The sequence below is a fragment of the Pteronotus mesoamericanus genome, unplaced genomic scaffold (genome assembly GCF_021234165.1).
Source record: "Pteronotus mesoamericanus isolate MK-2021 breed Mesoamerican mustached bat unplaced genomic scaffold, CSHL_Meso_final scaffold_21, whole genome shotgun sequence".
Taxonomy (NCBI): Eukaryota; Metazoa; Chordata; class Mammalia; order Chiroptera; family Mormoopidae; genus Pteronotus; species Pteronotus mesoamericanus.
In genome coordinates, this window is record NW_026555310.1 from 11,950,096 (window position 1) to 11,961,750 (window position 11,655).

At 51.3% G+C, this 11,655-nt stretch overlaps 2 protein-coding genes and 1 long non-coding RNA gene across 5 annotated transcripts; all 3 read right to left on the minus strand.

Annotated features, from left to right (window-relative positions):
* Positions 1-779: 779 nt before the first annotated feature.
* LOC129084924 (uncharacterized) lies at positions 780-1,843 on the minus strand. Its single transcript, XR_008530634.1, has 3 exons — positions 1,798-1,843; positions 1,485-1,538; positions 780-825 (listed from the first exon to the last, which is right to left on the minus strand). It is a non-coding gene; the product is annotated as an uncharacterized LOC129084924 (long non-coding RNA).
* A 356-nt stretch (positions 1,844-2,199) lies between these two features.
* Positions 2,200-8,282, minus strand: LOC129084923 (apomucin-like). 3 transcript variants are annotated; one of them, XM_054591239.1, is made up of 16 exons: positions 8,243-8,282; positions 7,929-7,982; positions 7,225-7,269; positions 7,050-7,103; positions 6,138-6,191; positions 5,966-6,010; positions 5,669-5,722; positions 5,475-5,528; positions 5,021-5,065; positions 4,707-4,760; positions 4,003-4,047; positions 3,828-3,881; positions 2,916-2,969; positions 2,744-2,788; positions 2,447-2,500; positions 2,200-2,306 (listed from the first exon to the last, which is right to left on the minus strand). In XM_054591239.1, the coding sequence occupies exons 1-16, from the start codon at positions 8,247-8,249 to the stop codon at positions 2,215-2,217; spliced, it is 810 nt and encodes a 269-aa protein (XP_054447214.1). In that variant the 5' UTR covers positions 8,250-8,282; the 3' UTR covers positions 2,200-2,214. The 3 variants fall into 3 exon arrangements, with proteins under 3 accessions (XP_054447214.1, XP_054447217.1, XP_054447216.1); XM_054591242.1 differs by lacking the exon at positions 6,138-6,191; XM_054591241.1 differs by lacking the exon at positions 2,916-2,969.
* Positions 8,283-8,659: 377 nt separating this feature from the next.
* Positions 8,660-11,503, minus strand: LOC129085119 (apomucin-like). Its single transcript, XM_054591520.1, has 8 exons — positions 11,464-11,503; positions 11,151-11,204; positions 10,446-10,490; positions 10,271-10,324; positions 9,360-9,413; positions 9,188-9,232; positions 8,892-8,945; positions 8,660-8,751 (listed from the first exon to the last, which is right to left on the minus strand). Exons 1-8 carry the CDS (start codon positions 11,468-11,470, stop codon positions 8,660-8,662), a joined length of 405 nt encoding a protein of 134 aa, XP_054447495.1. The 5' UTR covers positions 11,471-11,503.
* Positions 11,504-11,655: the final 152 nt, after the last annotated feature.

The window sequence follows — 11,655 nt, forward strand, 5'->3', positions numbered from 1 at the left end:
ACTTTCGGGGGAAAGAACTTGGCGTTTGAATTTTTAATTCAAAAATCTGTTTCTGTATCTTTAGATACTTGGGTTTCTTTCCTATTGTAAAGGAGTTTTAGCATTTATTTTTGCACACATTACGGTACACGAAATTTCACGTAACCCATCATTTCAAAACACAAGAAGAGATACAAGGTATTTCAGGTACCACCCATGGATAATGCGCACCCTTACCTTTCCCTCAAAAATGTGGACAGAAATGTGCACACTATTCATGGCAAAATATGATACTCGATATTGGCGAAAGCTATGGAAAAAGTGTTCAAGCCACACGTGGAGTGTGGGGCCTTCATAAGCATGGGTAGGACCACAGGGGGGCCTCGTAGCTGCCATCGAGCAACTACCTCTTCGGCCTGGGCCTTGCCAATTTGCATGGGGAAACGGGGGAACATGGCGTCTGTCGGCGGACCCAGGTGTGTGACTCTGCGTGCTGTGTTCCCTGAGGAAGGGCAGGTCCCTCTCCTTCGCCCACCTTCCCACTCACGTGTTCACTCTGGCCATACAAACAGGGATTGGGCGGGGCGGGGGAACCCCGAAGACTCGGTTGATGAAAATAACTCACCTCCTGGAAGTCCTGCTTGCGTGGTCCCGCCTCCTCCAATGGAAGTTGTGGCCTCTGAGAGACAAAAGAAGGGAAGGGTGAAGACTGCGTGGTGGGAAAGTCCATCTTGTACTATCGTCAGAATGTGCCATCTAAGATACCAGTGTGCAGCTTCTACATGTATTTTCGGACTTACCCGTGATATAAATTTCAGGGGGGCGCAGTTCGTCCGGAGACTATACCTGCCGTGCCGACAACAAGAAAAGGTCAGTCGTTCCTAACACCGTTGCGTTTCTACTACGTGACTCCAACGGAAAGCTCAAGTCTCCACAAAGCAGCCAACTATATCCCTGGGAGTTTTAGGACCAAGAGGTTCTCCCCACGCGCCCCCTGTAACATCTATTTCTAGAACTGCTTTCCCGAGCTCTCGACTCTCGCATCTCTTTATGGGGGGTGGGGGGGAATCAAAAAAGTTTCTCTCTACGTTACTGTTCGTCCGTCATTCGTTTGACTCTACGATGCCCTAGTGAAGACGCTTGAGGTTTTAGACCGTAAGGCGCCCTTGTGCATTTTGGCTCGCCTTTTCTAAAATCTGGGTTTGCTCCATATGATGGACATAAATAGTGTAGATATATTTTTAGAAGATTTCTTAAAGCAGCTATCATGACCTGCAGGTATTATTAAGGAGGAGCCCTCACTTGTGTCTATTGCAACTCGGGTCGTTCCACTTTCTCCTCTGGGCGCTGTGGCCTCTGAGGGAGAGAATGTGGAGAAGAAGTAAGTGGAGAATATTTAAGGATGATGGTAGTACATGGTGGACTCACTAAAGAACCTAGAGACATTGGAGACGTCTACGTTCACAAAGGACATGAGGAACTTCTCTGTCAGCCTGTTGACTCACCTGTGTTGGAGGTGCCAGGGCCAACAGCTGTGCCTGGGGCTACCCCAGTGGTGCCTGAAACAGAAGGGGTCCGAGATGTCCAACGTGACTCGAGCTTGTCCGCCGAAGGACTGCCTCAGAAGGACTCTAGGGACTTCGAGGTGCCATCAAAGCCCCCTCTCGCGACTCCATGATGAATGAAGGACCTATGCCTTTTCCGGGACCCACGTAATTGCGAGACCAACCGCATCCGTACTGTTCCCAGCATGAGACGCCCTCCCGAATGCCATTCATTCAGATGTGGACAAAGAGCCTGCTTCCCCCCCAGGATCACCTGTCATACTCCCAGTTGCTGGGCCTTGTGGTGCGGCAGTGGTTTCTGTGGGAGGAAAACCAGGGAAATATTTGAATGTGCCAGCAAGATACGGGATACGATTTTGGCCCTTTTCAGCAACAACGCCTTTGCGTCAGACTGGCCTATTTACGGGTTCACGTTGTCTGTCTCCTCCCCAGGTGCCTTTTTCTCAGCTGCCCCGGCACCGTCGCGACGTGTATGCCATCGCAGCGTGAGGCGCTCATACTGACTTCACCACCGGCCCCCCCTTCCCAAAGTTCCAGTTGCGAGACTAGAAGCCAGGATCCCGAGTTTTCCACAAGATGCTACGTCTACGGAAAACCGGGAGCCAAGGCAAACCACTCTGCAGGAAAGCGCACCTCCCCCGCAGGCGGGCGGCGCTAAGAAGAGCCGTCATTAACGGCAAACCCCACACGGCAAGGACCCTTTCTCACCGGGTCTGGGTCCAGTTCCAGGGGCGCCGCTACCTCCCGTGAACGTCGTGGCCTCTGGAAGAAGACAATGGTGAACGAACGGTGAGAAACGAGGGTCTCAGACACCAGGGGAGAACTGCGTTGGTATTTCTTCAGAGCACGTCTACGAACTATACTGGGAGTGTAACTATGGCGGTTTCTTCTCGTTAACCTACCAGTGCGGGAACTCCCAGGTCGAATGGTTGTCCCAGAGTGTCCCCGTGTAGCACCTAACAATGAGAACGGTAAAGGCATCAACACACCGTCAGCTCCCCCTTCAAACTGAAGGGACTACGTACACTTGAACGACTGAAACCAATAATTTCCTGAGGCCTGCGTTACCCTAAGGAATGAACTCTCAAGTACTTCCCACTGTTTCCTCTCCGGGCCCCCCCTTTTGATCATTGCTGCTAAAGGAGTTCCTTCCCCCCAGGGGCCACTGCAAGGGAACACAGACCTTGTGTCACCCTCACCTGTTGCACTTCCAGTCGCTGGACTCCCCGGTGCGACAGAGGTGCCTACAAGAGAAAACAGGCAGATGATGGATTTCTCTCTCTAAATGGCACTCATCAATTCCTTGAGATATTTTGACATTCCTGTGTTGAAGGTAGAACTGTGTGACTCTAATGCTCCCTCATGTCCTACCTGGCTTGGAACTCTGTGAGCCGCTGCTGGCTCCGGGTGAAAGCCTCGTGGTCCCTGGTAAGACAGGGAGAGCGAAGCTTCAACAGAAGCACATGCCACGTAATTCCACTGATGTCACCAAGCAAATCTTCGGTGCAAGTTTGTTTTAGGCCTTTCAGTGTATCACTGAGCAGCATACGCAAAGATTCTTCCTCAAACGTGGCCACGTTCACGCAGGTGGAGACCAGCAGTGAACAATGAACACGACAGGGAAGTCAAAGCCACGTGTTTTGCCATGCGTAATGCACATCCATGTTGCTGGCTCGAACTTTCGGGGGGAAAGAACTTGGCGTTTGAATTTTTAATTCAAAAATCTGTTTCTGTATCTTTAGATACTTGGGTTTCTTTCCTATTGTAAAGGAGTTTTAGCATTTATTTTTGCACACATTACGGTACACGAAATTTCACGTAACCCATCATTTCAAAACACAAGAAGAGATACAAGGTATTTCAGGTACCACCCATGGATAATGCGCACCCTTACCTTTCCCTCAAAAATGTGGACAGAAATGTGCACACTATTCATGGCAAAATATGATACTCGATATTGGCGAAAGCTATGGAAAAAGTGTTCAAGCCACACGTGGAGTGTGGGGCCTTCATAAGCATGGGTAGGACCACAGGGGGGGCCTCGTAGCTGCCATCGAGCAACTACCTCTTCGGCCTGGGCCTTGCCAATTTGCATGGGGAAACGGGGGAACATGGCGTCTGTCGGCGGACCCAGGTGTGTGACTCTGCGTGCTGTGTTCCCTGAGGAAGGGCAGGTCCCTCTCCTTCGCCCACCTTCCCACTCACGTGTTCACTCTGGCCATACAAACAGGGATTGGGCGGGGCGGGGGAACCCCGAAGACTCGGTTGATGAAAATAACTCACCTCCTGGAAGTCCTGCTTGCGTGGTCCCGCCTCCTCCAATGGAAGTTGTGGCCTCTGAGAGACAAAAGAAGGGAAGGGTGAAGACTGCGTGGTGGGAAAGTCCATCTTGTACTATCGTCAGAATGTGCCATCTAAGATACCAGTGTGCAGCTTCTACATGTATTTTCGGACTTACCCGTGATATAAATTTCAGGGGGCGCAGTTCGTCCGGAGACTATACCTGCCGTGCCGACAACAAGAAAAGGTCAGTCGTTCCTAACACCGTTGCGTTTCTACTACGTGACTCCAACGGAAAGCTCAAGTCTCCACAAAGCAGCCAACTATATCCCTGGGAGTTTTAGGACCAAGAGGTTCTCCCCACGCGCCCCCTGTAACATCTATTTCTAGAACTGCTTTCCCGAGCTCTCGACTCTCGCATCTCTTTATGGGGGGTGGGGGGGAATCAAAAAAGTTTCTCTCTACGTTACTGTTCGTCCGTCATTCGTTTGACTCTACGATGCCCTAGTGAAGACGCTTGAGGTTTTAGACCGTTAGGCGCCCTTGTGCATTTTGGCTCGCCTTTTCTAAAATCTGGGTTTGCTCCATATGATGGACATAAATAGTGTAGATATATTTTTAGAAGATTTCTTAAAGCAGCTATCATGACCTGCAGGTATTATTAAGGAGGAGCCCTCACTTGTGTCTATTGCAACTCGGGTCGTTCCACTTTCTCCTCTGGGCGCTGTGGCCTCTGAGGGAGAGAATGTGGAGAAGAAGTAAGTGGAGAATATTTAAGGATGATGGTAGTACATGGTGGACTCACTAAAGAACCTAGAGACATTGGAGACGTCTACGTTCACAAAGGACATGAGGAACTTCTCTGTCAGCCTGTTGACTCACCTGTGTTGGAGGTGCCAGGGCCAACAGCTGTGCCTGGGGCTACCCCAGTGGTGCCTGAAACAGAAGGGGTCCGAGATGTCCAACGTGACTCGAGCTTGTCCGCCGAAGGACTGCCTCAGAAGGACTCTAGGGACTTCGAGGTGCCATCAAAGCCCCCCTCTCGCGACTCCATGATGAATGAAGGACCTATGCCTTTTCCGGGACCCACGTAATTGCGAGACCAACCGCATCCGTACTGTTCCCAGCATGAGACGCCCTCCCGAATGCCATTCATTCAGATGTGGACAAAGAGCCTGCTTCCCCCCCAGGATCACCTGTCATACTCCCAGTTGCTGGGCCTTGTGGTGCGACAGTGGTTTCTGTGGGAGGAAAACCAGGGAAATATTTGAATGTGCCAGCAAGATACGGGATACGATTTTGGCCCTTTTCAGCAACAACGCCTTTGCGTCAGACTGGCCTATTTACGGGTTCACGTTGTCTGTCTCCTCCCCAGGTGCCTTTTTCTCAGCTGCCCCGGCACCGTCGCGACGTGTATGCCATCGCAGCGTGAGGCGCTCATACTGACTTCACCACCGGCCCCCCTTCCCAAAGTTCCAGTTGCGAGACTAGAAGCCAGGATCCCGAGTTTTCCACAAGATGCTACGTCTACGGAAAACCGGGAGCCAAGGCAAACCACTCTGCAGGAAAGCGCACCTCCCCCGCAGGCGGGCGGCGCTAAGAAGAGCCGTCATTAACGGCAAACCCCACACGGCAAGGACCCTTTCTCACCGGGTCTGGGTCCAGTTCCAGGGGCGCCGCTACCTCCCGTGAACGTCGTGGCCTCTGGAAGAAGACAATGGTGAACGAACGGTGAGAAACGAGGGTCTCAGACACCAGGGGAGAACTGCGTTGGTATTTCTTCAGAGCACGTCTACGAACTATACTGGGAGTGTAACTATGGCGGTTTCTTCTCGTTAACCTACCAGTGCGGGAACTCCCAGGTCGAATGGTTGTCCCAGAGTGTCCCCGTGTAGCACCTAACAATGAGAACGGTAAAGGCATCAACACACCGTCAGCTCCCCCTTCAAACTGAAGGGACTACGTACACTTGAACGACTGAAACCAATAATTTCCTGAGGCCTGCGTTACCCTAAGGAATGAACTCTCAAGTACTTCCCACTGTTTCCTCTCCGGGCCCCCCCTTTTGATCATTGCTGCTAAAGGAGTTCCTTCCCCCCAGGGGCCACTGCAAGGGAACGCAGACCTTGTGTCACCCTCACCTGTTGCACTTCCAGTCGCTGGACTCCCCGGTGCGACAGAGGTGCCTACAAGAGAAAACAGGCAGATGATGGATTTCTCTCTCTAAATGGCACTCATCAATTCCTTGAGATATTTTGACATTCCTGTGTTGAAGGTAGAACTGTGTGACTCTAATGCTCCCTCATGTCCTACCTGGCTTGGAACTCTGTGAGCCGCTGCTGGCTCCGGGTGAAAGCCTCGTGGTCCCTGGTAAGACAGGGAGAGCGAAGCTTCAACAGAAGCACATGCCACGTAATTCCACTGATGTCACCAAGCAAATCTTCGGTGCAAGTTTGTTTTAGGCCTTTCAGTGTATCACTGAGCAGCATACGCAAAGATTCTTCCTCAAACGTGGCCACGTTCACGCAGGTGGAGACCAGCAGTGAACAATGAACACGACAGGGAAGTCAAAGCCACGTGTTTTGCCATGCGTAATGCACATCCATGTTGCTGGCTCGAACTTTCGGGGGGAAAGAACTTGGCGTTTGAATTTTTAATTCAAAAATCTGTTTCTGTATCTTTAGATACTTGGGTTTCTTTCCTATTGTAAAGGAGTTTTAGCATTTATTTTTGCACACATTACGGTACACGAAATTTCACGTAACCCATCATTTCAAAACACAAGAAGAGATACAAGGTATTTCAGGTACCACCCATGGATAATGCGCACCCTTACCTTTCCCTCAAAAATGTGGACAGAAATGTGCACACTATTCATGGCAAAATATGATACTCGATATTGGCGAAAGCTATGGAAAAAGTGTTCAAGCCACACGTGGAGTGTGGGGCCTTCATAAGCATGGGTAGGACCACAGGGGGGCCTCGTAGCTGCCATCGAGCAACTACCTCTTCGGCCTGGGCCTTGCCAATTTGCATGGGGAAACGGGGGGAACATGGCGTCTGTCGGCGGACCCAGGTGTGTGACTCTGCGTGCTGTGTTCCCTGAGGAAGGGCAGGTCCCTCTCCTTCGCCCACCTTCCCACTCACGTGTTCACTCTGGCCATACAAACAGGGATTGGGCGGGGCGGGGGAACCCCGAAGACTCGGTTGATGAAAATAACTCACCTCCTGGAAGTCCTGCTTGCGTGGTCCCGCCTCCTCCAATGGAAGTTGTGGCCTCTGAGAGACAAAAGAAGGGAAGGGTGAAGACTGCGTGGTGGGAAAGTCCATCTTGTACTATCGTCAGAATGTGCCATCTAAGATACCAGTGTGCAGCTTCTACATGTATTTTCGGACTTACCCGTGATATAAATTTCAGGGGGCGCAGTTCGTCCGGAGACTATACCTGCCGTGCCGACAACAAGAAAAGGTCAGTCGTTCCTAACACCGTTGCGTTTCTACTACGTGACTCCAACGGAAAGCTCAAGTCTCCACAAAGCAGCCAACTATATCCCTGGGAGTTTTAGGACCAAGAGGTTCTCCCCACGCGCCCCCTGTAACATCTATTTCTAGAACTGCTTTCCCGAGCTCTCGACTCTCGCATCTCTTTATGGGGGGTGGGGGGGAATCAAAAAAGTTTCTCTCTACGTTACTGTTCGTCCGTCATTCGTTTGACTCTACGATGCCCTAGTGAAGACGCTTGAGGTTTTAGACCGTAAGGCGCCCTTGTGCATTTTGGCTCGCCTTTTCTAAAATCTGGGTTTGCTCCATATGATGGACATAAATAGTGTAGATATATTTTTAGAAGATTTCTTAAAGCAGCTATCATGACCTGCAGGTATTATTAAGGAGGAGCCCTCACTTGTGTCTATTGCAACTCGGGTCGTTCCACTTTCTCCTCTGGGCGCTGTGGCCTCTGAGGGAGAGAATGTGGAGAAGAAGTAAGTGGAGAATATTTAAGGATGATGGTAGTACATGGTGGACTCACTAAAGAACCTAGAGACATTGGAGACGTCTACGTTCACAAAGGACATGAGGAACTTCTCTGTCAGCCTGTTGACTCACCTGTGTTGGAGGTGCCAGGGCCAACAGCTGTGCCTGGGGCTACCCCAGTGGTGCCTGAAACAGAAGGGGTCCGAGATGTCCAACGTGACTCGAGCTTGTCCGCCGAAGGACTGCCTCAGAAGGACTCTAGGGACTTCGAGGTGCCATCAAAGCCCCCTCTCGCGACTCCATGATGAATGAAGGACCTATGCCTTTTCCGGGACCCACGTAATTGCGAGACCAACCGCATCCGTACTGTTCCCAGCATGAGACGCCCTCCCGAATGCCATTCATTCAGATGTGGACAAAGAGCCTGCTTCCCCCCGCAGGATCACCTGTCATACTCCCAGTTGCTGGGCCTTGTGGTGCGGCAGTGGTTTCTGTGGGAGGAAAACCAGGGAAATATTTGAATGTGCCAGCAAGATACGGGATACGATTTTGGCCCTTTTCAGCAACAACGCCTTTGCGTCAGACTGGCCTATTTACGGGTTCACGTTGTCTGCCTCCTCCCCAGGTGCCTTTTTCTCAGCTGCCCCGGCACCGTCGCGACGTGTATGCCATCGCAGCGTGAGGCGCTCATACTGACTTCACCACCGGCCCCCCCTTCCCAAAGTTGCAGTTGCGAGACTAGAAGCCAGGATCCCGAGTTTTCCACAAGATGCTACGTCTACGGAAAACCGGGAGCCAAGGCAAACCACTCTGCAGGAAAGCGCACCTCCCCGGCAGGCGGGCGGCGCTAAGAAGAGCCGTCATTAACGGCAAACCCCACACGGCAAGGACCCTTTCTCACCGGGTCTGGGTCCAGTTCCAGGGGCGCCGCTACCTCCCGTGAACGTCGTGGCCTCTGGAAGAAGACAATGGTGAACGAACGGTGAGAAACGAGGGTCTCAGACACCAGGGGAGAACTGCGTTGGTATTTCTTCAGAGCACGTCTACGAACTATACTGGGAGTGTAACTATGGCGGTTTCTTCTCGTTAACCTACCAGTGCGGGAACTCCCAGGTCGAATGGTTGTCCCAGAGTGTCCCCGTGTAGCACCTAACAATGAGAACGGTAAAGGCATCAACACACCGTCAGCTCCCCCTTCAAACTGAAGGGACTACGTACACTTGAACGACTGAAACCAATAATTTCCTGAGGCCTGCGTTACCCTAAGGAATGAACTCTCAAGTACTTCCCACTGTTTCCTCTCCGGGCCCCCCTTTTGATCATTGCTGCTAAAGGAGTTCCTTCCCCCCAGGGGCCACTGCAAGGGAACGCAGACCTTGTGTCACCCTCACCTGTTGCACTTCCAGTCGCTGGACTCCCCGGTGCGACAGAGGTGCCTACAAGAGAAAACAGGCAGATGATGGATTTCTCTCTCTAAATGGCACTCATCAATTCCTTGAGATATTTTGACATTCCTGTGTTGAAGGTAGAACTGTGTGACTCTAATGCTCCCTCATGTCCTACCTGGCTTGGAACTCTGTGAGCCGCTGCTGGCTCCGGGTGAAAGCCTCGTGGTCCCTGGTAAGACAGGGAGAGCGAAGCTTCAACAGAAGCACATGCCACGTAATTCCACTGATGTCACCAAGCAAATCTTCGGTGCAAGTTTGTTTTAGGCCTTTCAGTGTATCACTGAGCAGCATACGCAAAGATTCTTCCTCAAACGTGGCCACGTTCACGCAGGTGGAGACCAGCAGTGAACAATGAACACGACAGGGAAGTCAAAGCCACGTGTTTTGCCATGCGTAATGCACATCCATGTTGCTGGCTCGAACTTTCGGGGGGAAAGAACTTGGCGTTTGAATTTTTAATTCAAAAATCTGTTTCTGTATCTTTAGATACTTGGGTTTCTTTCCTATTGTAAAGGAGTTTTAGCATTTATTTTTGCACACATTACGGTACACGAAATTTCACGTAACCCATCATTTCAAAACACAAGAAGAGATACAAGGTATTTCAGGTACCACCCATGGATAATGCGCACCCTTACCTTTCCCTCAAAAATGTGGACAGAAATGTGCACACTATTCATGGCAAAATATGATACTCGATATTGGCGAAAGCTATGGAAAAAGTGTTCAAGCCACACGTGGAGTGTGGGGCCTTCATAAGCATGGGTAGGACCACAGGGGGGCCTCGTAGCTGCCATCGAGCAACTACCTCTTCGGCCTGGGCCTTGCCAATTTGCATGGGGAAACGGGGGAACATGGCGTCTGTCGGCGGACCCAGGTGTGTGACTCTGCGTGCTGTGTTCCCTGAGGAAGGGCAGGTCCCTCTCCTTCGCCCACCTTCCCACTCACGTGTTCACTCTGGCCATACAAACAGGGATTGGGCGGGGCGGGGGAACCCCGAAGACTCGGTTGATGAAAATAACTCACCTCCTGGAAGTCCTGCTTGCGTGGTCCCGCCTCCTCCAATGGAAGTTGTGGCCTCTGAGAGACAAAAGAAGGGAAGGGTGAAGACTGCGTGGTGGGAAAGTCCATCTTGTACTATCGTCAGAATGTGCCATCTAAGATACCAGTGTGCAGCTTCTACATGTATTTTCGGACTTACCCGTGATATAAATTTCAGGGGGCGCAGTTCGTCCGGAGACTATACCTGCCGTGCCGACAACAAGAAAAGGTCAGTCGTTCCTAACACCGTTGCGTTTCTACTACGTGACTCCAACGGAAAGCTCAAGTCTCCACAAAGCAGCCAACTATATCCCTGGGAGTTTTAGGACCAAGAGGTTCTCCCCACGCGCCCCCCTGTAACATCTATTTCTAGAACTGCTTTCCCGAGCTCTCGACTCTCGCATCTCTTTATGGGGGGTGGGGGGGAATCAAAAAAGTTTCTCTCTACGTTACTGTTCGTCCGTCATTCGTTTGACTCTACGATGCCCTAGTGAAGACGCTTGAGGTTTTAGACCGTTAGGCGCCCTTGTGCATTTTGGCTCGCCTTTTCTAAAATCTGGGTTTGCTCCATATGATGGACATAAATAGTGTAGATATATTTTTAGAAGATTTCTTAAAGCAGCTATCATGACCTGCAGGTATTATTAAGGAGGAGCCCTCACTTGTGTCTATTGCAACTCGGGTCGTTCCACTTTCTCCTCTGGGCGCTGTGGCCTCTGAGGGAGAGAATGTGGAGAAGAAGTAAGTGGAGAATATTTAAGGATGATGGTAGTACATGGTGGACTCACTAAAGAACCTAGAGACATTGGAGACGTCTACGTTCACAAAGGACATGAGGAACTTCTCTGTCAGCCTGTTGACTCACCTGTGTTGGAGGTGCCAGGGCCAACAGCTGTGCCTGGGGCTACCCCAGTGGTGCCTGAAACAGAAGGGGTCCGAGATGTCCAACGTGACTCGAGCTTGTCCGCCGAAGGACTGCCTCAGAAGGACTCTAGGGACTTCGAGGTGCCATCAAAGCCCCCTCTCGCGACTCCATGATGAATGAAGGACCTATGCCTTTTCCGGGACCCACGTAATTGCGAGACCAACCGCATCCGTACTGTTCCCAGCATGAGACGCCCTCCCGAATGCCATTCATTCAGATGTGGACAAAGAGCCTGCTTCCCCCCCAGGATCACCTGTCATACTCCCAGTTGCTGGGCCTTGTGGTGCGGCAGTGGTTTCTGTGGGAGGAAAACCAGGGAAATATTTGAATGTGCCAGCAAGATACGGGATACGATTTTGGCCCTTTTCAGCAACAACGCCTTTGCGTCAGACTGGCCTATTTACGGGTTCACGTTGTCTGCCTCCTCCCCAGGTGCCTTTTTCTC

What these genes read in the sequence shown, in the direction of transcription:
- LOC129084923 (XM_054591239.1), bottom strand. An exon ending in CCCTGGCACCTCCAACACAG is followed by an intron (nt 7,270 to 7,928) that starts GTGAGTCAACAG and finishes TCGGCACGGCAG; the next exon opens with GTATAGTCTCCGGACGAACT. An exon ending in AGCAACTGGGAGTATGACAG is followed by an intron (nt 4,761 to 5,020) that starts GTGATCCTGGGG and finishes CTTCTGTTTCAG; the next exon opens with GCACCACTGGGGTAGCCCCA.
- LOC129085119 (XM_054591520.1), bottom strand. An exon ending in CCCTGGCACCTCCAACACAG is followed by an intron (nt 10,491 to 11,150) that starts GTGAGTCAACAG and finishes TCGGCACGGCAG; the next exon opens with GTATAGTCTCCGGACGAACT. An exon ending in ACCTGGGAGTTCCCGCACTG is followed by an intron (nt 8,752 to 8,891) that starts GTAGGTTAACGA and finishes GTCTTCTTCCAG; the next exon opens with AGGCCACGACGTTCACGGGA.